The 24,716-nt window shown below is 57.3% G+C and overlaps 1 protein-coding gene across 1 annotated transcript; it reads right to left on the reverse strand.

Annotated features, from left to right (window-relative positions):
• Positions 1-6,568: 6,568 nt before the first annotated feature.
• LOC123360581 (phosphatidylinositol 4-phosphate 3-kinase C2 domain-containing subunit beta-like) lies at positions 6,569-23,997 on the reverse strand. The gene is made up of 18 exons (XM_045001229.1): positions 23,747-23,997; positions 22,971-23,064; positions 22,762-22,856; positions 22,332-22,512; positions 20,289-20,396; positions 19,487-19,579; positions 18,515-18,644; positions 16,479-16,615; positions 15,615-15,784; positions 15,122-15,278; positions 14,400-14,509; positions 13,940-14,141; positions 13,234-13,358; positions 12,486-12,603; positions 7,946-8,027; positions 7,468-7,574; positions 7,233-7,361; positions 6,569-6,757 (listed from the first exon to the last, which is right to left on the reverse strand). The coding sequence occupies exons 1-18, from the start codon at positions 23,995-23,997 to the stop codon at positions 6,569-6,571; spliced, it is 2,478 nt and encodes an 825-aa protein (XP_044857164.1).
• Between the last annotated feature and the right edge of the window lie 719 nt (positions 23,998-24,716).

Consider the following 24,716-nt stretch of genomic DNA (forward strand, 5'->3'; position numbering starts at 1 on the left):
CGGGGGAGGGGGAGATGGGCTCCCACCCTGACCCTGCTTTATAGCCCGGGGCGCTGTGGCTCCCTCCCATGCCGGGTTTCACTGCACGAGGGAAGCCTTTGGGGCCAGCTCCGAACCCCCTGGCAGTGAAGGCAGCGATGGTCTCCGGGTGAGGCCCTCGGAGCGCCGCCTTCTCTCACCCACACTCCCCGGGGGCACGTGCAGAGAGCTGGATTCTGCCTCTCGCCGTGTCAGATGCAGGCACGTCTCCATCCAACCAGAGCCCGTCCAGCTCCCTTCATCTCCATCCCCCTGATTGAAACCCGCATGCAAACCCTGCCCCGGGGGGTTCCTGGTGAAATACAATCCCCGGGTTTTAGGAGCCTCAGTCTCTCCCCAGACACAGAACTGCCCGGTCCTGCCCGCTGGCGAGTTTCCCAGGAGCGGCGAAGCCCGGAGAGATCCTCACGCTGACCTGAGCTGTCTTGGGTTCTCCATCACTGACCGCAGTTACGGCTGGCGCTGGCACCGGCAGCCCCCCGGGCAGGGGCGGCTCTAGGCACCAGCTAAACAAGCAGGTGCCTAGGGCGGCGAAATTTAGGGGGCGGCGAAATGACGGGCGTGTATGTGCCCGCTTACCGGAAGAGCGGCGGGAGCTCTTCCCCGGCTGCAGAGGAGAGGCCGCTCCTCGGCTTGTCCCCGCGGGCGCACACCAAGAAGCGGCCCCTCCTCTGCAGCCGGGGAAGGGCTGCGCTACCGGCTCCTGCCTTTCCAAGGTAAGCAACCCCCCTCCCCTCCCCTCCCCCCCAGGCGGAGCTGGTAGCGCGGCTCTGCCCCGGCTGCAGAGGAGGGGCCGCTTCTCCTCCGCTTGTCCCCGCCGGTGCACTCCGAGAAGCAGCCCCTCCTCTGCAGCTGGGGCAGGGCCGCGCTACCGGCTCCCCCCGCGCGTCGGCAGTAAGGCCCCCCCCCGGCGGAGCGGGGTGCGCGGCCCTGCCCCAGCTGCAGAGGAGGGGCCGCTCCTCAGCTTGTTCGCGCTGCTCTCCTGCGGGCAGCGGCCACCCCCCACCCTCCAGACCAACCGGTAGCCAGCTGCGGGCCGCCTCCCTGGGGGGGGGGGGGGGGCTAGGGCGGCGCTGCGCTGCGTGGGGGGTGGGGGCTCGGGCTGCGGTCGGCGCCGCTCGGGGGGGGGCGGCGCTCTTCTTTTCTGCCTGGGGCGGCAGAAAAGCTAGAGCCGCCCCTGCCCCCGGGGCAGGGCTGGAGGGGATGCGATATGTGTATGAGGCCCCTATGTTAGTGTATAGCAACGGGAGGACAAGCTCTGCCCCGTCTCTCCCGGGCCGAGTCGCCATCTCTGCGGAGTCCTCCAAAAACCAGGTCTCCCTGCAGCTCCGCTCCCTGACAGCCGCAGATACCGCCTCGTGTTACTGCGCCCGGAGACACACACAGTGACACAGAGCACAGCGGGGACTGGTAGAAAAGGGGATGCGGTTTCCATGCAGACATGCAGAGCATTTAATGCCTCACAACTTCCATTAGTATTCTCCCTTGTTCGCCAGGGACCCATCACACCTCTCTGGAGTGCCTTCTGTCTGTGACAGTCAGTAGAGTTTCCCCTGACCGTTAGTTAAGCAGCTTATAATGGCTGGCAACCATTAGGGGGAATTGGACACCTCAGAGACACAGTAGCCTGAACTTTTGCACTGTCTTCCCTTATGGGTCTAGAGGCAGTTGAAGCTAGTCCTGAACTGGTTTTTGCTGAGCAGATTGCAGGAGTGCAGGGTTTGCTAACCACCAATCAAATGCTAACACGACCAAAGCCTGTGTGTGAGTGTGTATAAAAATTCTTGTTTTTTGTATGAAATTACAGTTTTTGTATCTTGGTACAAGGCTGTCCTTTCTTCTGCAGAATAAAGCAACCTTTCCTTATCCCTGTCTGGCTGCCATTGGCTCTCAGCTAGGCGGACCCGACATTTCGGTAACATGTCTGTCTGTCTGTCTTTCTATCCCCATACACCCCATCATCCATCTAATCTATCTAGCTATCCCCGTACACCCCCTCTCTATCAGTCTCACTCAGGGCACGGACGTGTATCACACTCATCTCTACAGGGCCACCCAGAGGATTCCGGGGGCCTGGGGTCTTTGGTGGCAGGGGGCCCTTCCGTTCCGGGACCCGCCGCTGAAGTGCCCTGAAGACCCGTGGTGGGGGCCCCCGCCGCTGAATTACCGCCGAAGCGGGATCCACCGCGGAAGTGCAGCCAGGTCTTCGGCGGTAATTCGGTGGCGGCCCCGCTGTGGCTACTAGGGGCACTTCCGCGGCGGGTCCCGGAACGGAAGGGCCCCCTGTTGCCAAATTACCGCCGAAGACCTGGCTGAACTTCGGTGGCGGGTCCTGCTTGGGCGGTAATTCACCGGCAGGCGGGGCTAAAGGACGCTGGGCTGGCGAAGGCCGGGAGCAGAAGCAGCTCCGGTGGCCCGGGATCCACGAGAGCGGCCAGCTGGAAAGGCAGTATGCAGTGTAAGAGACCGGGGACATCTGTGAATATATTTGTAAGTATGTAGATTAAGGGGTCATGGAGAACTTGGAGCACAGATCCCCTAGGCACCTTTTGAAAACTCACCCTTATATTTCCAAGGACAAGAAAGTGAGTTTCTGGAGAGTTTTGGCCTCCTCTTTTCCATAGCAACACTTTGGTAAGAGGGTTTGCGTGACTCTGAAGAGGCTCAGAGATGTTTAAGTGCAGAGTTAAAGATGGCTGATTGGGGGCAGGGAGTCAGAGGTGTATGTGAGGAATCACTTGGAGAAATATTTATCCTCACACAGACAGTAAAATATATATTACTATAATTTCTCCAATAAAACTCATACTGACTGGGATGACATGTTTAATTTTTGTTAGTGAGCAAACTGAAAGACAGGCCGTTATATTGAAAATTCCAATACTGACACAAGTACAGGTGGACAGGAAATAGCCAGTTAGTTTTCTTATTACCAAATACTACAGTGACCATCCAGAGCATTACTAATCCTTGTGTCAGCTGTAGTGTAGGGAGCTGCTGAGGGTGAGCAGTGTGTTCATTAAAAATGTAACTGGTAATTAAGAAATTCTACCCTTCAAAATATTCGTTTACTAAGGGTGAGGCATTCAGGTCACTCCAAAGGCAGCACTTAGCAATAGGTGGGCCAGAGAACATTGTTAACCCAGCAATCCTTGTTTCTGAGGTGGGCGGGGAGAAAAAGAGACCCAAGTAAATTATTATATTGTGTTCTCTGTTTGCTCAGCTTCTTTCAGCTCCTTACATGTAAGTGCACGCTTCATAATCTACATTGCTACGGACTGCTAGTGGCTCTCTCTGCTTAATCAGAGAAATAACCTGAACAGGCCTTAGACTCAGTCTGAGGTGCAGGATTAATTTAAACCTTGGTTTTTTCCAGACAAATGAAGGCTTAGGAGGACGGATAGTTGGTGTGGAAGTACACCATCAGGCCTTGAGCATCTAAGGGTTAATTTTCAGTCTCACTTCCCTCAAAGGGTTAAATCTGTTAGCAGTATCTTGCAGTTCACACTCCTGCAATCTCAACCTAAGGAACAGCCATCCTCAGTCCTAGCCTCCCTCCAGCAGCTAGCATGCATCCTGGACTAGCATCATGGTAACAACGAAAAGGTTCCTCTGCATTCCAGTTACACATGGGAACATTCTGTAGCTATGACTGATGCAGTCCCTTGGCAGTTGTAATTACAGGTTGTAGTTTAAGAACCAAGAATGTTTGTAACATGGATTTTGTGTTGCTGTAGCAACAGCGTCGGACAATAATAAAGCCGCCTCAGTAAGCACAGAGACCTGTGCTGGCCTTTCCATTCTCCTTCCAGCACACTCACAAGGAATGGATATTGTGAGCTAACTCTAGGTTATCTTCTCTCTTTTAATATGGTTTCTTTAGACACCTTTTACATTTTGATTTAGTGTTAGTGAGCACTGGTTTGACAACTAAGGGGACTGGAGTCCTCTCTTTATCACAGACAAAACAGCCACAGGGCAAGACTGCATCCCTGGGCCACATAAGTGTGCCTCAACTCTGACTTAGAGGGATGAAATGGGGACTTCAGTCCTTGATCTCTCTACTGAGACTGCAAGCAAGAGAGCAAACAGCAACAGCAGTTCTGTGATTGGGTCACCTCCCTACTAGCAAGTGGGCTGAGACCCACCAAAATCATTTCGCAAAGGCAAGTAGGTAGCCATCACTTGGTATCTAGTTTCACTCACTACTGAGCTGGTCGGAATTTGATGTCAGAGGCAAAAGGCTCCATATCTCATTCCCATTCTCCATCGTGTTCCAGAAACACAGAGAGAGATGGTGTCTGCCTGCCATGTGCTGGGCTGGACTGCAGCACGGTCACTTTCACAGAGTAGCAGCCTCACCGGTTTGATTCTGGAATGCCGAGATTGCTGCACAACTGGCAGGTCCACTCTTGTGACACTGGCTTTGGGGATTCATGACGCCACACATTCTTCCATTGCATTTCATTTCCTTTTATTTTAATGCCACCATTTTACAACAGAGCGAGATACAGGTATCTGAAAGGTGCCTCGTCAGGAGCCTGAAGTACACCCTGACACAGATGGTGGGGGAAAGAGTGTTGACTGAAGAACTTGGCTAAGTTCGAGGCCATCTCCTTAATGCACCTCTCCCAAACCCACCGGTGGAGGTTCAGAGATGCCACCCTCCGACACATCTGCAACTAGTGGATAGCATGGCATGGAGGGGGGAATCCTTTCCTCACCCCCAGCTTATTTAAACCCATTCACCTACTAGATACAATATTTACAACTTTTAATATAAAGATAAGTTCATATTCTCGATCCTGAGAAATGTTTAATCTCTTTATGGAATGCTCACTGTAAACAAAGCACCATTGACACCTCGGGGGGGAGGGAGGGAAAAGGAGACAAGGGAGGAAGACAGCTGCTTGGGGTGGAAGGCACCTGATCTTTTGAACTCTGCAGTTTAGGGCAACCCCACCATCCTGCCTGCCCCGTGGATGGAGCCCTCTCACCTGCTCTCCCCCCTCTGACACCAAGTGGAAACAGACATCCTTTAAAATCATTTTTAAAATGGGAATCGGATCTTTCAAAACCAAAAAAGGTTAAGAAGGGGGTATTTCCTTTCCCCTCTACACAGACACACACAATTTGAATGTAACAAAAAAAACCAAAAAAAATCGTATCTTCTACAAACGTTTCTCTCCCCTGAAAGGCTGACGAGAGGAAGAGCACAGCCCCTCTGTTCTTTGCGTGACCACCAGTGGCTCCTTCTCCCTCACATACCAGGTGTGGAGAAGTCTCAATAGAAATGGCATCGGTGCTCAATTCCAGCGTAATTCTTTAGCTGATCAGTCAGCAAGCCCCGCCCTTCCCAAAAGGGCAGATTGGCATTGCACAAGCCCCACCCCATTTGGTACAATGGGGCGGAGCTCCAAGTGACCAGCTCCTTCATGTGGAATCTCAAGCTCCAAGGAGCAATTTCCAGAAGTCACCTGAATGAGGGACAAAAATCATCTCCCGCTTCCAAGATTTGACTGCCTCGACTCCTAAGGCTTAGCCCAGCCCCTCGCATAGTCTCTGCTGCTGCTTCTCTCTTGGAACAATTTAAATTGAGTGAGCAGGGAAGGGGGGGGGGAGAAAAACATGGACAGTGAAGTATGGAAAAAGTCATGTTCCTGAATACCCAGCATCGCCACAAGGCCAGAGTAAAGGGCCTTGGGGAGTGGGGAGGGAAGCACAGCAGGAATCGAAGTGAATACTGCTGGAGTTTTCGCAAGGGGCAGGGTTGATAATCAACCCTGACAGTCATTCCCCAGGAGCAGGGTTCACAGACTTGCATGCCCTCTGGTGGGAATCCAGAACAGAAGGCTCTACACGTGTGCAAATTATACAGCTCTCCTTTGGAAGCAAATTCTCTGAGATGGACAGAGGAGGCAGCTTGGATCCTAGCACACCACCTCCTAACCCAGAGACAAGGAGGGCTTATCCGCTGCTTGTGGCCTTTAGGTTCCCCCCACCCCCAGAAGTTCCTATGGATATATACATTCTTTTAAAACAAACTCCCTAGGGACAGTCCAATAAGAACCTTACTGGTGAAGTATCCCTCCTCCCTCCCCACCCACAGGTCTCTTCTCATCAAAGCCTCATGTCCCATCTGGACACAAATTACTTTTCATTATTTTTTAAAAATAAAAATCTCAAAAGAAAAAAAAAGTGTCCCCAATATTCCCCCCTCCCTCATTGTTGCTCCCTTGGCACAAGGTAAACTTTAAAAAAAAAAAATCTACTGCAGCCTTTTCAAGTCACAATAGGATTTCCTATTGTGATGTTGAGTTCCCAGTCTCTAGGGAAAATGGAACAAAAAACCACCCCAAAAAACGAACACCTTCATCTGCAGAGAGAGCGTGTCTCTAGCTCCCGCTTGCAGAAAACAAAATCCATCGGGATCCAGGATACAACTCCTGGGACTCGCACCCATTCCCACAGCCTAGCACTAGCACCGCAGGACTGGCGTGGTTCCAAAGACACTGCTGCCACGTTCTCCTCACATGGTCCCTTGGCTACTGGAGCCCAGCTCAAACCAGCCCATCTTCTCTTGGGTCAGGTCCAGGCCCCGTAGCTTAATGCAGACCTCCCCGAGAAGGATGTTCTTCCAGAAGCTCTCCTTGCTCAGGACGCTCAGGCGCAGTTCCCGCTGCTGAAGGTCTCCTTTGGGAATCCCGTCGTAGACGAGCTGCAAGACAGAGAATGGGGAAGGCCCATACCGGTCAGAACGCGGTACCTTGGCAGCTTGGAGAAGGAAGTTCTCGGTTACAGAATGGGGAATCCCTTCTGCTGCTGCCCCATTACTGTGTCTTAACCATGCTCTGGAGGGAGAGTGTAGCTCAGTCTCCATGAGCCATTCAGTGCTTGGCCTCTCTGCTGAGAGGACCAGACAGGAGATGGGCCCTTTTCCCTGGAAACTGGTCCGAGACACCAGTTCATTTGACAAGTTGCTGAACGTTCCCTCGGTCAGCAGCGATTTTTGATCCCTACTGACCCAAGCAATCCAGCCAGTGCACTAGTAGTGGCAGGCAATTGGATTCCACCCCCATCCTGGAAGGATGATAAAGATTCACGTAGCTGACTCTAGATCTAACCTAACCCCCTCACAGCTGAATGCTCTGTCCATGAGCCCTACATGAGTGTCAAAGGGAATCAGACGGTACCATTTCATTGTAAGTGGGGTTGCAGGTTTTCCGAGCCACTTTGGTTTTTCTCTTGGTGGTTTTCTGGGGGTCAGGCAAGAGATAGATCTTGACATAAGGATCGGGGTCATTCCCGTCCTGGAGAGGCTGCTACAAGAGGGAGACACCAAACAAACCCCAGTCATTTCCACGGCACCAGGACACAGACAGAGCCTGCGCAGCAGCCACAGCTGCTGCTGGGATACAAGGCACCTACCAGGCCTCGGATGTGCATCACCATGATGAAGAGCTTGTTGTTCTTGTAAGAGATGGACAGCTTCACCGCCCCTCCCACCTTCCCAATGGGCCGAGACCACGTGGCATCTGGAAAGAGGCAAAGGACAGAGATAGTGCGCAGGGCCTACCAGCACAGGGAGTGAGCTACAGAGGCCAGCATAGGCCAGAGACCAAGCAGCGACACAGCTGTGCAGCCGCGATTCTAAACCACGTGCCAGCTTCTTAGGAAGAAGCATAAAAGAACTTCAATGGAATGCCCTGGAGCGGCTGTTTTCCCCTTAGGTAACCACTACTTCGACTCTCATTCTCCTGCTCCTTCAAGGGGTCAGGAAGGAATCCACCGCTGTTGTTTAGTACAGCACAACACAGGTACATTGTGTGGGTGTGTTACACCTTCCCTTTGACACGCCTGATATTAGCCTCCATACCAGACTAGATGGACCATATACAATGAATACCTGCGGGCTTTGGAGCTGGATTGGTGCCTGCAGCCTTCTCATCCCGCGGGAGGGGGTGGAAGAATGTATACACAAGATCACACTGCAAGGCAAGAATAGCACAAGTCTGGCTTCTATCACACAGATGTAACAGGCTCATGTGACGAAGTGGGACTGGTCTTACTGGGGACTGGGTACAGATCCTAAGTTTCGAGCAGCACAAATGCCTGACACTCTGTCGCCTAGCAACTGATGGCCGGGCCCCTCCCTGCAGAGGTGCTGGCTAAAGGTGTTGGAGACAAAGGGGTCAGGTGACCTCCTGGCCCGGGAAAGAAGCGGAGGAGAGAGGAGGGGCCGGAGGGGGTTGGGCAGACTGGAGCTGGCTGGGAAAAGAGAGGAAGCAGGGAGAGGGGGCTCTGATCCCCGAGGGGGGCTGTGAGGCCCCAAGATGGACCTAACCAGGGGGATCCGGTTACCTGTGCCTGCAAGACCTGTGTTGGACTATATTCCTGTCGTCTAAATAAACCTTCTGCTTTACTGGCTGGCTGAGAGTCCTGGTGAATCGGCAGGGAGCCCGGGGGTGCAGGGCCTGACTCCCCTACACTCCGTGACAAGTGGTGGCAGAGGTGGGATCGACTGCACCCCGTGGATGGCGCTTCCTGCAGTAAGTGACTGGGGAGCAGTAAAACGAAGGGGCGATTAACCCCTGGGAGAGTGTGACCAGAGAAAAGGGCTTTGCAGTAACAGGGTCCCCCGGGGGATCGCAGCAAGCGGTCCCAGGGGCGGAGGAGGCTGCAGCTCGACCCTGGCAGAGAGGTGGTGACCTGAAGGACTGGCACACTAGGGGTCCCCCTGGAACCCATGGGGAGCGGCAAGCACCCCGGCCTGCGAGTGGCCAGCAGGAAGATGTATGCCACGCAGCGCAAGTGTGACCTGGTGGGGCTGTGCCAGCGGAGAGGGCTGCACAGTGGGAAGCTCACCAAGGCCCAGCTGATTGCACAGCTGGAGGACGCAGATCGTGTGAATGAACCGATCCCTGTGTCTGAAAGAAGCAGCCGGGCAGATGCAGCACAGGCACCAGTGTCTGTCCCCGCTGGGAGTGGTCAGCCGGCCGCTGAGGGCTTCCCGAGACCTCCCACCCCTAGGCCTAGGGGGAGGGGGAGCCCAGCTACCGAGGGCACTGTGACCGCCCCGGCCAGCAGGGGATCGGCCCGGCGAAGCTCACCCCCCAGCCGGGGATCGTCCCGGCGACACTCGGCCTCCGTGGAGCGCAGACGGCTGGACTTGGAGAGAGAGATAACACTGAGAGAGCTGGAGGAGTGTAAGGAACAGAGGGAACATGAGGAGAGACAGAGGGAACGTGAGGAGAGACAAAACCAGCGTGAGCTGGAGGAGAAGTAGAAGCAACGCGAATACGAGGAGAGGGAGAAGGAGAGGCAACGTAAATATGAGCTGGACCTGGCCCAGCTGAACCACAGTAAGGCCCCGGCTGCGGTGAGTGAGGGGGGACCCAAGCCTACAAAGAGCTTTGATAAGAGCTTCCTGGCCCGGCGTAAGGAGGGGGAGGACACCTTCCTGACGGCCTTTGAGAATGCCTGCGAGCTGCACCAGGTTGACCCTGCAGACAGGATCCAGTTTCTCACCCCCTTACTGGACTCCACCGCTGTGGAGGTGTACAGCCGAATGAGAGGGGCGGAGGCTGGGGACTACAACCTGTTCAAAGAGGCCCTGCTCCGCGAGTTTGGGCTGACCCCGAAGATGTACCGGAAGAGGTTCTGGAGTCAACATAAGACCCGGGAGGTCACATACCTACAACTGGTCAACCGGGCGCAGGGGTACGCCCGCAAGTGGACGGCTGGGGGCCAAACTAAAGAGGACCTGCTTGACCTATTCATACTGGAGCACCTGTATGAGCAGTGCCCGTCAGACCTGAGGCTGTGGTTGATGGACCAGAAGCTGGAGAACCCGCAGCATGCAGGCCAGCTGGCCGACCAATACATGGACAGTCAGGCAAGGGATAATAGGGAGGTGTCTCGAAGGAGCAGGTCTGCCTCAACGCAGAGAGAGAGTCACCATGGGACCTCCCAGAAGGGGCCGAGGGAGGGCCCCCACCAAAGGGAAACATCTGGCATCAGGTCCAGCCATCCCACTCGAGGGGACCCACGAGACATGGGCTGCTATCAATGTGGCCAACAAGGCCACATACGGGCCCAGTGCCCCAAGCTCCGGGACAAACTGAGCAGACCAACCCCACACCGGGTCAACTTGGTAGAGTCCCAGCCGGATGAGGGGCAGCGTTCGCAGGAAAGGGGGGCTGGCCGCGTACCACCTGCGAAGGAGGGAGGGGGGCCCCGGGTCGACCCCTCTGAGGGGCTGGATGCTCCCCGCCCTGAGTTTTGGGTTTACAGGGTGGGCACAGGGCTGCCCCTCCGGAGCAAGTGCCTTGTCCCCCTGGAGGTAGACGGGAGGGAGGTCACTGGGTACTGGGACACGGGCGCAGAGGTGACGCTGGCCCGGCCCGAGGTGGTGAACTCAGATCGGATGGTGCCCAACACCTACCTGACCCTGAGGGGTGTGATTGGGACCCCATTCAAGGTGCCTGTGGCGAGGGTATACCTAAAGTGGGGGGACAAGGAGGGCCCAAGGACGTGGGGGTGCATCCACATTTGCCCACGGAGGTGTTAATGGGGTGGGGGATCTCGAGGACTGGCTCAGTAACACCCGGGGTGCCCTGGCCATGAACCGTAGTCAGAGTCGACGCAGGGCTCTGCCCCCTGACACCGGGGAAGGTACTCTGCCCGAGGCACCGGACCCTGACCCAGTGGGGAGGGAACGCCCAGGGACAGGGCTCAGAGAGGCTGTGGCCCCAGACCCAGCCAGTGAGAGAGAGCAGATCCCCATCCCTGCCCCAGCGGCTGAGTACCAGGCCGCGGTGCGGGAAGACCCCTCCCTGCGGAGGATAGGGGACCTGGCCAGCCTCGGGGGGGGACAGACCATGGGACGAGGTGGCCGGAAAAGGTTCCTGTGGGAGAAGGGGCTCCTGTACCGAGAATGGGCTCCCCCAGGGAAGATGGAGTCAGGGGGGATCAGGAGGCAGCTGGTGGTACCCCAGGAGTATCGCCACCAGCTGCTGTGCCAGGCCCATGACATTCCCCCCTCAGGGCACCAGGGAGCCTGGCGTACCCAGCAGAAGCTGCTACAGAACTATTACTGCCCTGGGGTCTTTGCCCATGTCCGGCAGCACTGCCGCTCCTGTGACTTCTGCCAGAGGGGGAGGAAGGCCCGGGACAGGGGGAAGATGGCTGTAAGGCCCTTGCCCTGCCCCGAGGAGCCTGTCCAGAGGAGGGCCAGGGTCAAAAGGGGGGCTCTGAACCGAGAGAGCCCGAATCACAGCCCCCCAGACTGGAACGTGGGGAGAAGGCCCCAGCCCCGCGTGCACCCCAGGGGTATTGGGGTGGGGAAAGGGCGCGGGCGGCATAAGGCTTCCCCCCTGCAACCTGCAAGTGCCCTCGAGTCCCCCCCAACCTACAGGGGGACAGGAAACTGGAATGACCTGGGGTAACTCTTCCCCCAGAACGGGGGGGACTCTGGGGCAGCCATGGGAATGTAGGTGGGTTCGAACTTCCCCAGGTCACTGGCTGGAGTGACCCCGCTCAGTTCAGTCTCGAAGGGGGGAGAGGGGAGTTGTCACGGAGTGTAGGGGAGTCAGACCCTGCACCCCCGGGCTCCCTGCCGATTCACCAGGACTCTCAGCCAGCCAGTAAAGCAGAAGGTTTATTTAGACGACAGGAACACAGTCCAACACAGGTCTTGCAGGCACAGATAACAGGATCCCCCCGGTTAGGTCCATCCTCACAGCCCCCCTCGGGGATCAGAGCCCCCTCTCCCTGCTTCCCCTCTTTTCCCAGCCAGCTCCAGTCTGCCCAACCCCCTCCGGCCCCTCCTCTCTCCTCCGCTTCTTTCCCGGGCCAGGAGGTCACCTGACCCCTTTGTCTCCAACACCTTTAGCCAGCACCTCTGCAGGGAGGGGCCCGGCCATCAGTTGCTAGGCGACAGAGTGTCAGGCATTTGTGCTGCTAGAAACTTAGGATCTGTACCCAGCCCCCAGTAAGACCAGTCCCACTTCGTCACAGCTCATATCTCCATCCGTAAGCATGTCCTAGACACTTCAAAGCAAGATCTGTAACTCCACCACCATCAGTTAATATAGCACCTTCCATCCTCCAGAATCCCAAGCCAGAGGAACAACTCACCACTTAGATGGCGCGTCTGATCTTCAAAGAACTTTACAACCTGGAGTTAAGTTAAGACTTACAACCCACCTGGGATCAAAGCTAATGTTCCTGTCCCCATTTTACAGATGGGGAAACGGAGGCACAGAGAGACGCGACTTGCCCACTTCTCACTAACACAGTCTGGAAAAGGGCCCAGGAATCCTGTCCCTTAGTCACTTGCTGTACTCACTAGATAACACTCCCTCCTAGAACTTATCCATTAAGCCACGTATGCTAGATCAACCTTCTCCACTGTGGACTGAGAGGCGCTGAGAAGAGAATCTTACCTCAGCCACCTCTGGGGCTGAGTGGATCAGATGCCAGATGTAGCCATTCAGCTCCTCTTTCCTCCTGTCGGCCATTGCCTTGCCGCGTGACCGGCCGATCACAAACCTACTGGGGAAACTGACCAGTTGTGTGTGTGCAGGAGAGAGAGAGAGAGAGAGAACAGTTAGCAAGTCCCCAGGGCAGCAGAATGCACTGCTGAAGCAGTAGTGCCCCTAAGCGAACTGCTCTTGCCCGAGGCAGCAAGTGTTGGTCTGAGGCACATCACACCACAATGGTGCTGAGTCGACTGTTTCTCAGTAACAAAATCTAGAGGACTTTCCAGGCCATTCTGGACAGGTGCTGCCAGCAAACACTGGTGGGCAGGGAACATGGGCAGGATGGGAGGGCCCTAAAGCCAAGGATAGCTGGAGCCTGACCGGTGTCTCTCAGCACCAAGAGGATCGAGACGGGCTCAGTCTGGGTGGGTGCTGTCTGGAGTCAGGGAGAGCTGTAGTGGGCTGAGTCAAGTTACAGTGGTCAGGGGAAGTCAGGAAGCAGCATGGGGGGGGGGTTGGTGGAACAATAGGGGGAGACTTGTCCTCGTGTGTGCTGCCTGGAGGCAAAAAAGCAAGCCAGGGAGGTGCATCCTCCCTCCCAGCATGCACCCGCCCAGAGATGAACCAAGCCCCAAACCAGCTGCAGAGTAGCCAGCCCCTTTTCTCCAGGGGTGGGACAAGGAGCAGGGCTGAGGAAGAGAGGAGGGGCTACCTGGGCAGGTGAGAGGAGGGGAAGATGAGGCGTAGCTTGTCGTGCAGCTCCTGGAACTCCTCAAAGGTACGCTGGACATAGGTGACCTCGCAGGGGCTCTCCCGCTGCACCTTCACGATGTACGTCTGCAAGACAGGGAGGCAGAGCCTGGTATCGCTTGCATGCCTGAGTCTGATCTCACGTACACCAGTACAGATCGGGAGCAGCCCACCTGACGTCCAGGTTAGCTCAGAATCAGACCCACCATGCATGCACTGAAATGTAAGAAGTTTGGAAATCAGACCAAGGTTAAATGATTTATTTTGGCATCACTTCAGACCAAGTTAAGGACGGGGGAAAGTTTTCAGGAACATGCGTTGAAAGGAGGCAGACATTCAAGTCACCTTTGAAGGCGTCATGGAAGGGTAAGTGGAAAGCACTGGGTTCTAGTCAAATCATACAGTGTGAGGGCAGCCGTCCAATGACAGGTCCCACATTTCCCTTTGCCAGAGTACAGGGTTTCCCTCCTCTAAACCACTAACTATTCCTAGCGAGGCCAGAATCAGGAAATCGCTGCAGCAGCAGCCTTCATTTGGTTTGTGTCTCTGCCCCTGGGTCTCCACTGAATGGCCTTCCTCCTAACCCACCCCCCGGCACAGAATCCCTCTCCCAGATTTCTCATCTCCCCCCAGCACATGTCCGGCAGAAGCAGAGCTGCAGCGCTCACATAGCCTTTGCTGGGGTTGAAGACTTTCTCGCGGCGGCAAAGGAAGACGTCACGGATCCAGCCGGATGTCTTGAGCGTGTGCACGCGGGGGGCGAAGGAAAGCACGGGGCGGGTGTCTGAGCCTGTGAACTTCATCTGTGCCAGGTTGTGGATGAAGAAGTTGAGCTTGGTGGCCACGCTGCCCAGGCTGGACTCAATCAACCTGCAATGAGGAAGGGCAGCGTCTCAGTGAGGGAGGGGGACTCCACCCTGGGCCAAAGGCAGCTGCTATTCATGGCACCCCTGGCTCCTAAACTCTGAGTGCACAAGGGCCCCTCAACCAGGGATGCTGGGACACAAAGAGCCTGGCTCCTTTCCTAGGAGTGGGTGTACAGCCACTGAAGGCCCTTCCATCTCTCCCTGGTGACAGAGGGGTGCCCCCTTCCCCATCTGTCACCCAGCGCCAGCTGCATCCTTTTACCTGGTGAAATAGGTGGTGGCGTCGGCTTCGGAGTCCTGCGGCCGCAGGGCGTCATAGACGCACTTGAGGTCCTCGAAGTCGGAGAGCTCCGGGATACCACAGGACAGCATCTGGAGAGCAGGGCAGCCAGGTCAGTGCCAGGAGCCCAGAGGTGGGGAAGGAGCAGGGAGAGGGAGATGGACCAGCCAGTCCTGGGGCCTCTACCGTAAACATGGCTCAGGTGCGGGTCAAGATGGCCTGTCCAGCATCCCCCCCGAAGACTCCTCCAGCGGAGAGGGACGGGGGCCCTCTCCCCATAACACACATCCACACCCCATGAGATGTACTTCGCGAGCCCAGCCCAGCGCTGGGTGTGTCTGCCTGGATCCGAGTCACCCACATGGGCGAGGACGGCTGGGTGAGCGCCGTATGATTAGGCAGTCAGTGCTGCACTTCAGACAGCCAGAGGGGCGCTTGCGTGACACTAAGCACACGCCTCCCCCCAAGGGTGGAGCACGCTGCTTTCATAGTGCTGTCAGATGGGACACGAGAGCCCAGAGTAGGGGGCAGAACCAGAGAGGCCAAGAGGCAGCTGCAGACTCCGAGGGGGAAGGGAATTTCCCACCACTGGGGGTGGGAGGCATCTCAAGGCCTGGGCGTGGAGGGTGGCCCACTCTTTGGAGATCCAGCGAGAGCAAAGTTGCCCCGGTGCCTGGATCAGGGCAGCCCCCCCGTGTTCTCACCAGGCCCAGCAGGTTGAGGAAGAGGTGGGTGTGCTTGCGGATCAGGTTGTACGCCTGGCAGCAGAGATCCACAAAGTCATGGAAGCGGCTGGAGGGCTTGTCACCACCATTAATGACATAGGCCATGTCCGAGGTGAAGACGAACGGGGCCCGGTCCCTGCACCATAGAAAAAGAGACACGTGCCCAGATCAGCACAGGGAGTGGAGCAGAGGGGTCGACCACGGGAAATGGAACAGACAGCCACTCCAGTCTGTCCTGCATCCATCACAACACAGCCAGGCTCCCTGGCAGCCGCACAGCAGACCTTCCAAACCGCTGTGCCCACAGTACAAACTGTAGCCCTGTAGTCTCACAGAAACCTGGCCGTCCCCAGCACAACAGCTGCAGGGAGATGATGTTTGGTCAAGGGAACCAGGACTAAGCTCTGCTCCAGCATGTAGTACAATGGGAGCAATCTCACCCCTCTGCCATGCTCCTGTGGGTGACACCCACCTTTTGATGTTGCCAAACATCTGGGCATGGCCCAGGAACCTGCCGAAGCCAATGTGGAACATGTGGCCGGTGGTTTTGAGCATGATGTTGTCGTTGTGCCGGTCGCAGATCCCCAGAACGTAGGTGGCCACACAGCAGCCGGCGCATGAGTAGATGAAGTTCTCCACCGCCTGGGAGAGGGAGAAGGGGTTAGAGCAGGCGAGGGGGGAAGAGAGACTTCAAAAAGGAATTGAGAGGAAGGGGAGAGAGCATGGGAATGTTTAGTCCCGCACTCTCAGGAGCAAGCCTGGTCTGTGGGGTGGAGGAGGGCACTTAACGATGCTCAGCGCCCCCACCCGCCTTCACCAGTAACAAAGCATTACCAAAAAAAACAAAAACAAAAAACCTTGCACTCTTGCTGTAGGTCCTACACATAAACAAATCTGTGGGTACAGAATCACAGGGCTGGAAGGGACCTCAAAAAGCCATCTAGTTCAGGCCCCTGCGCTGAGTCAGGACCTAGTATATCTAGACCATCCCTGACAGGGGGTTGTCCAGCTTGTCCTTAAATGTAGGCACAATTCAGGAGCACAGGTGCACCTGGCTGGCTTGGTTTATGCAAAAGGTCAAGATCAAGTTCACTCACTGAAGGTCCTAAACAAAGCTAAGCGTGTGGCCAAGCCAGGCTCAGGATGCATCTGTTGGCCGTTGTTTACGTGGAGGGCTTACAAGAAGTGAAGCATATTGGCTGAGGCATTCGTTTGTGCATCATCTCAAGCTGCAGAGGCTATTTGCCTCCCTCGGACCCCTGCTCCCTGCCCTATAGAGGGATTTGTATGGCCCCTTTCCATTCCAAAGTCACCCCGCTGCATCCCACTTCACTACCTTCTCGTACTCATCCTCCGTGGGGTTGTGCTTCTGCAGCCCGCCTGCCAGGGGGCGATCCTTGAAGGAGCCCGTCACCCCATGCTCCACCTGGATCTTGCGCAGAGTCTCTGTGTTGGGGATCATCTCCACCATGCCTGGAAATGGAGGCAGCAGGTATAGGGTCAGCACCCAGAATTGCCACTCGCTCTGTCCATTCAAACCCCTCCCCCTGCCCTGGGTGGCGCAGAGAGATCCCAGCCTGGGTCCCCAAGGTCTCAGCAGCCCCTTGAGGGGCCAGCCGTCACCGATTTGCATGCCTCAATTTGAGAGCCTGACTTGAGGCACCTTGGGCCTGATTTCCAGAGGAGCTGAAGGTCAGTGCAGCTGCACTGACCAAAATCCGCCTCTGAAAATCAGGCCGCAAGAGTCTTCCACAGCGTCTCCCTCTGGTGGCAGGGATGTAAGGCAACTCCCATGGATAGGAAAGACTCTGGGAAGGCAGGACAGTCCTTGGCAAGGTACATCCCTATAGATTTAACTGGTGGGGAGAGATACAGGAGGCCAGAGGGTCCTGAGCCCTTATGCCAAATTTACCCCACTCATGAACTGGTACGTGGGCAACAGCTCAAGTCTGGGATTATCCAATTCTTGCGGAAAGCCCAGGGTATATCTACCAGCTCCCGTGGCACATCCCTTAGAGCCTGCTCGGAGGCGCAGGGTTATGAAGCCTTGAGTCCCTGCCTCGCAGGAGGCCAAGGACCTTGGCTATGTCAGGTGGCTCTGACACCGGCTCAGTAGGCGATGGATGTGCAGGCACCGATGCCCCAGACCTCTGCAGAAGCTGGCTTTCTAGGCGGAGTTAAATACCATCCAGTTAGCTCTGACTACTGAGGGGCAGCGAGCTACCTGTGTTGCCATCCTGCCTTGTGGGATGCCTCGGGGCACACCCAGTAACAGGTCCAGGGGGCAGAGCTACCCTCTTCACCCCCTGCACCTGCTGACTGATATTAGCCTGTGCTGTGGTTCTCTGGCCCAGGGCCGGCTCTAGCTTTTCTGCCGCCCCAGGCAGAAAAGAAGAGCGCCGCCCCCCCCCGAGCGGCGCCGACCGCAGCCCGAGCCCCCACCCCCCGAGCAGCGCAGCGCCGCCCTAGCCCCCCCCCCAGGGAGGCGGCCCGCAGCTGGCTACCGGTTGGTCTGGAGGGTGGGGGGTGGCCGCTGCCCGCAGGAGAGCAGCGCGAACAAGCTGAGGAGCGGCCCCTCCTCTGCAGCTGGGGCAGGGCCGCGCAACCAGCTCCGCCGGGGGGGGGCCTTACTGCGGAAGAGCGGCGGGAGCTGGTAGCGCGGCCCAGCCCCGGCTGCAGAGGAGGGGCCGCTTCTCGGAGTGCACCGGCGGGGACAAGCGGAGGAGAAGCGGCCCCTCCTCTGCAGCCGGGGCAGGGCCGCGCTACCAACTCCGCCTGGGGGGGAGGGGAGGGGGGTTGCTTACCTTGGAAAGGCAGGAGCCGGTAGCGCAGCCCTTCCCCGGCTGCAGAGGAGGGGCCGCTTCTTGGTGTGCGCCCGCGGGGACAAGCCGAGGAGCGGCCTCTCCTCTGCAGCCGGGGAAGAGCTCCCGCCGCTCTTCCGGTAAGCGGGCACATACACGCCCGTCATTTCGCCGCCCCCTAAATTTCGCCGCCCTAGGCACCTGCTTGTTTAGCTGGTGCCTAGAGCCGCCCCTGCTCTGGCCACAGCTGCACAGCGGTCTTCAAGGGACGCCATTACAGCAGCCAATGGATGCTACCTCCAGAAAGTGCTACTTGAAGCACCTGCCTCACCTTCCTCCAGAAAAGGGGGTTTGGGCTTAAACACGTGTCAGAGCCCGCATCCACACTGCAGCAGAGACATACCCAAAGGGACAGTCGCTGGGTTCGCGCTGTTCACCCTAGCTCTGCAGCCACTGAGTTCCCTACAGTGTCCCCCTGCCGAGAGCATCACAGCCCCAGAGGAGCAGGAACCCCCCCAAGAGATCTCCTGGGAGGAAAATGGGAGACCGTCACACCCGGGCTCCGACTTACCCCGTCCCCGGCCAGTGGAGAAGCAGCGAAAGATGACCATGCGCATGTCCAGCCCCTTCTGCACCCAGATCTTATTCATAATCCGGATCATCTGAAGCGTCAGCATGTCCTGCCGGAGGTCGTCTCCACACTGGCAGTCACAGGAGGGAAGGCGCATGGTCACAATTGGGGCATTTCCATGAAGCCAACAGTTCATGGTTCCCTCTCCCAGGGGAGAGCTCGCACACCCTCCCCACAGAGGCTCTTCTCAGATTTAAAGAGGGCACTGCCAGCTCTGCCTCTGCCCAGCACAGCCTTCACAAACCCCACAATTCATGAATGCAGGACGGGTCTCTTCCACAATGTGTCTGGGGCTAAAGGGGGCTCACTTTTGGGGGGACAGATGCGATTCTGTGGGAGCCGAGGGAGTGGGAACATCATGGGAGAGGTGCCAACAGTCAGGTCTGGACTGTGGAATAGGGAAGGGGTGGAAGCCTCCTCACTTGGGACACTGAAAGTGGAACTGAGCACCAGACCGGGGGAATAGATTGTAGAGAACGACACTGCCCATGAGCTACATGATCCAACTGGCTTTTTAAACCTTCAGCTTCTGTGGCAGGGATTTTGTGGGTGAAGAACTGGACTCAAGTGCCTTCTGTTGATGGCCTCCCGCCCCCCCATCCTGCTATTTAGTGAGAGCATTTCTAGGGGAACTAGGGTTTGTCACGCAGCCATGGCTTGCAGTGGAGCTGGTTCCCATCACAGTTCGGAGACTTTTGCTCACTTTTTGTTTGACAAGCACCTGGTCTCACAGCTGCTGCAGAGATGGGAGCAGCCCGAGAGGAGGAAGTGTCCTACTGGCTAATATTCTGCAATGAACTCCTACCCGCTTTGAACCAGAAGCCTCGGCAATGGCTGTTTGATCAGAACCGCTTGTGCCAGAGGCGCAGGCACAGAGCCAACCAGATAAGCCGCAGCAGCAGCCGGGCTCACCTTAAAGATAACACGGATGTTCTTCCCGAGGGCATCCACGTTCTGGAAGGAGAGCTTCAGGGGCACGGCCTTGGAGTTGAAATAGGAGCAGTCCTGCCACCAGGGAGGGAAGGAGGAGACTGTCAGGAAGAACCAGAGCTACCCGGGGATATGAACACCGCTGCAGGCCTGAGCATCCTAGGGTTATGATCTCAGTCTGCCAGGGGACACAGGCCCCCTCTGGTCAATTCCCTGTCAGTAGGACAGCGGCATCAACCAACCTGCCCCCTGCAGGGATCACCAGCTCTGGGCCCTGGCTATTTGGGATGTGTACAGCCACCAGGCCCAACACTCAGGCCAGGGGATTTGTGCACTAGCCAGTCACCAGGCTTCTCTCTGCCTAGCTCACGCAAGGCCCTGGGGGGCATTTGACTCACGTCCCCAAACCCACGCCGAAGTTCAGCTAGACAGGCACTGCAGCTCAGGGGAGGCAGGGAGCTGGATGCATCGCATCAAGGTGGGTGCAGGTGGGTTCATGGGGATGGGGTGCAGATCAGGAGCCAATCTGGAGTGTTGGGGCAGGTGGAGAGGAGACAGGGCTGGGGGTCAGGAGCACATGGGTCCGAGGTACGCAGGCTGAGCACGGGTGCTCTTTGCGGGGCAAGTAGATTAGGGGGAGTCTGATGGATGGACGATGCAAAAGGTCTCCTCATAAGAATCCATCGTCTTGGCATTCTGTGCCCCGGGGGAAATTAGCCTACTACAGCAGGTGGACCAGCAGTCCTGGTCCCGATTCCCTTCTCGCCCCGGCTCGGTCACTCACCCTGGGCACGATCCCCTTCACCAGCAGGCTGGGGCTAAGCGGCAGGCGGCAGGAGCCATTGGTGCTGAAGAACTGTTTCACGTCGACCAGCCCGTCTCGGAGAATGGCCTGCCGGAGACGCAGGGAGGGGTGGGTCACAGCCTCGCATGCACATCCCCACCCACAGCCCTGCCAGCAACCCACTGCCCCGGAGGGATCGACTGGCTGAGGGGGAGCTGCAATCCCTTCCCAACGGCAGCTTCTCACTCTCCAGCTGCAATGCATGCCTGGGAACCCTGCCTTGCTCAGTGACCCCTGAAGAAACAGCACTAGGCAGGCCTGCCTGGTCACCCTCAGCTGGAGGGAAGTGCCCGTGACCTCAAGGAATTATGGGCGAGGAGGTTGGGGGAGCCTCGGCACGTGTGTGAGGTATGGAAGGCCCCTCAGTGGGGGATGGGAGTTGGGATAGGAGCATTGTTCCCCCTTCTCCTCCATGGCCCTTCAGCAACTCCTGAAGTGCAGCCAGCACTCCTGCATGGCTCCCAACAGCGCCTCCGACTGGACGAGGCGGGAACTGGAGCAGCTGGGAGGTCCCCTGACAGCCAGCGCTCATGGCCTGCTCCCTGCAGACAGAGGAGCACTGTCCGTAACCAAAGCGAGCAGCCAAGGCCGGCTCTAGGCACCAGCGCTCCAAGCACGTGCTTGGGGCGGCACTTTCCAAGGGGCGGCACTCTCGCCCCCCCCCCTTTTTTTTTTAACTTGGGGAGCAAAAAGCCGGGAGCTGGCCCTGAACCAAGATGTTCCCCGTCAGCTGAGGCTTTCAGACTGAGCGGGAACTGACACTGCAGTTATGGCTTCAGTAGCTAGATGGCAATCATGGCAGCCTGAGTTGCACAGGCTGGACTGCAGTTCAGGCTGCCCTGCCACTGGGGAGCCCGAGCATCATCCCCCGGAGCTGGGCCTGGGCTGCGGCGGCGAGAGGGGCTCAGCTCCGGGGGATGATGCTTGGGCTCTCCAGCAGCAGTCCAGCCTGGGTGTGAGGAGCCAGGGAGGGAGGGAAGTGGGGCCTGGGGATGCAGAGATGGGGTGGGGGAGGGGTCCTGCTGCCGCTGCTGCTCTGCTCTGAGTCTCCCCAGGGCGGCGTGGCGTTTCCCCACAGGAGTGGGCTGTGCAGAGAGCTGCCGCTGCCCCTGGACCCAGCCCGCTGCGCACCTCCCCCGCCTCAGCCCCGCGCTGCCTGCCCTGGGCGGGGAGGCAGAGCCCGGCTCCGAGCAGCGGGGGATACTGCCCCGCCAGGGGACCCCCGCAGGTCGGGCACCTGGGGGTCAGTGTCCGTCCTCTCGGCTCTGCCTGCACGGGGCTGGGGAAGCAGCTGTCAGCACCTGCCCCTCTCAGCCCTTGCACCTCCTATCCCGTTCGCAGCCCCTTCCCCTTGTACTCTCCCTTCACTCACACCTCTCCCCTTGTACCCTCCCCCAGCCCTGTCCTCCCGCACCTTCCCCTTCCCCTGCACTTCTTCTCCCGCAACCCTCCTGATACCCCCTCTCCTCCTCCACCCTCCTCTGCGAGTACATCACACCCCACTTCTCTGCCAGTGTAGAGCCCCCAAGCACCCCCACACCCGCTCCTCTGCCTGAACCCTCTTTACTAGATCCCCATCCCTTTCTGGGTACAAGGTTTGAGGGTTAGTCCCTATGCCTTCCATGTGCATTTGGAGCACTAAAGATGGGGTTGCGGGGAACGGAGGGGGGTGAAATTTATACTAAAGTGAAATAAAAATAGGAGAAACATTTTGATCCCCACTGCAAGTGTAAACGGGGATTGCTGTGGTGAACGAGGAGGTCACGTTTGTGGGGGGGAGCCCAGGGCTGGGTGGCAAGGGGTGCGGGTGGGGGAGGGCATTGGTGGGGGGAGGAGTGCCCAGGGCTGGGGTGGGGGGCAGCCAAAATATTTTTTGCTTGGGGCGGCAAAAAACCTAGAGCCGGCCCTGCGAGCAGCCCCTTGAGTTTTGTAGTTTCAGTCTGACTCCCCTGCCCCTCCCACAGGTACAGGCTAAGCACCAACCTGTCGCGAGGACGGAGCAGCCTCCCGAACCTGCTGGGCCAGCTTGGCCAGGGTGTTGACCAGGCAGCACTGCCGGTCGAACTCCTCTCGCAGGCCTTTGCCGCAGCAGCAGAGCAGGGCCGCCAGCAGGTACTGGTAGCGGATGCTGAACTGGGAGTCCTTGAGTCCATCCTTCAGCAGCCTGGGGGAGGAGGGCAGCATGGAGAGGTCAGGACAAGGGGCTCCAACCCTTCTCATTCCTACTGTCCCCGGTTCAGGAACTCCAGGGCGGGGAGCTGAGGCTTGTACCTCACAGGCTAAGAGGGGCACAAGTCATGGCTGGTGATGCTAATGGTGGGATGCCCACTCCCCCGGCACCCCTCATCTCTTGGGCAGGCCCCAGCTGAGCACAGACCCCTCCCAAAGGCTGCAGCACACACACCGACATTACCAGAAGAAGTAGTGGGTGATTCTCAGGTCACAGATGGCTCGCTTCATAAGGAACCGTACCAAGGGGCTATCCAGGTAGCACTCATACTTCAGGGCCTGGGAGGAGAGAAGCAAGGACATTTCTCCATCAGCAGGCCGGACAGATGGACAGGCCTGGCACTAACCATAGGCCATGCTGTTCACTGAATCATTCAGACCAACGTGCCTCACCTGCACCAGCTGCGGCAGGTAATCCAGCAGCTCTGCATCTGACATGGAGTCGATCCAGTGTATGGCTGTCCTCCGCACCTCCTGATCCGGGAACCTACAGCCACAAGCCACACATCACTGGGAGGAGGTCACAGCAGGCTCTCTCCAGAGGAACCCAGCCCACCTGCCTGCAGACGAGACCACCGGGTTCTCTGCAGAGGGTCTGCTGCTGCTGCCGCCATCACAGCCTCTCATAGGCGCACTGCGGAGGTGCTGAGAAAAGCACAGCTGCAGCCTCCCAGGCAAACCACATCATCCCCCTGGGAATGCCACAAAACATGGGAACAGAGATGTCTGTCCTGTCTCCAGAAAGTCTCCTGGTTCCCTTATCGACTCTTTTTATTTTCTGGGTGGGTTCCTGTTGGATCAGTTCCCCCAGCTCCCTACTGTGCTCACTACCAGGCAGTAGGTCGTGGTTGCAATATTAAAGGGAATACTAGTAGGCGATAGCCAGTCTATGTCCACCTCCCCCATGCCCAACCTGTGGGCAAAGATTCTAAACCCACGTATGCCCAGCCTGTGCCCCTGTTCCTCCCCCTCCCCTCCACGGTGACACAGCGCAGTTTTAGGATTGTTTGGGGTTCAGATGTTCATAGGATTTGGATGCATCTTAATGCGGCGACTGGCTGAGAGGCAGAAGCCACAGCCCCCAGTGAGTGGCTGGGGCGAGGAAAAGGAGCGGTCTTTGCCCACCACACGTCCACCCCCCAGGACGGACTCCCCAGGCAGCGGCTTACGTTGCATGCAAGAGCCCGAGGGCATCCTGGTGGTTCATGTAAGTCCATTGCTTCAGCAGGGCGTAGATATCAGGCAGGCAGGCCCACTCCCAGCTGGGGGCACTGGTGAGCAGCAGAGGCAGCGATCCAGGCTGCTCGTGGCAGTAATAGCGCTTCTCCCACAGTCTCTTCCGGTCCGTGTCCGTCAGCCTAGGGCAGCAAAGGTCACAAGACACAGACCTCAGTCCCTTGGGAGAGCAGTGCGTTTCCATCCCTGCTGTACATACGGGGGCCCTGAGGCCCAGAGTGGGGGCGTGACTTGCCCAGGATCAAAGAGCCCTGAAGAGAGGGCTTGACACTGGCGTTACTGGGAACAGGGTCTGGCTCTAGGAATCTCAGGAGCTGGACAAGAAATAAAAGGGTCATTGCTCTGAATGGCCACAAGAGAGCAGGAAAGTCAATCCTGGGACACCCACTTTGGCTCCTGTTACTAGAACTGGGTAGGGCTGCCTAAGAGAAGACCTGAAGCTTGTCGCTTTCACGATGGAAACTGGTCCCATAAAAGATATTACCTCACCCATTTCGTCTCTCTAGTATCCTGGGACCAATGTGACGTAGTGGCTTATGAATCAATCCCATTTTCTGAGGAAGGCAGCTGGATCAAGTCCTGATCAAGCAGCATAAACCCTTCCACCTCAAGCCTGACACATTCAGGGGGTCAGCTGGCCGGGCAGAGGCAAGTGACTTTGATTCCTCTGGACACATCTTAGCTGATTTTCAGCTTGGATTGAAATTGAGGAAGATGAGGCAAGGAGAATTTCAAACACGCCCCCACTCCGTTCTCTCCCCCTGAAAATCCTGATCAGCACTGTAGCAACCTGGAGCCCCTGGGCTGCACACGATTTTCCATTCCAGTGTCTGCAGGGAGTGACAATCCCTCACTCCTGGGCCTGGCTCTTACAGAGGCAAATGACACTAGTGCATTGTAGCC

The sequence above is a fragment of the Mauremys mutica genome, unplaced genomic scaffold (genome assembly GCF_020497125.1).
Source record: "Mauremys mutica isolate MM-2020 ecotype Southern unplaced genomic scaffold, ASM2049712v1 Super-Scaffold_100274, whole genome shotgun sequence".
Taxonomy (NCBI): domain Eukaryota; kingdom Metazoa; phylum Chordata; order Testudines; family Geoemydidae; genus Mauremys; species Mauremys mutica.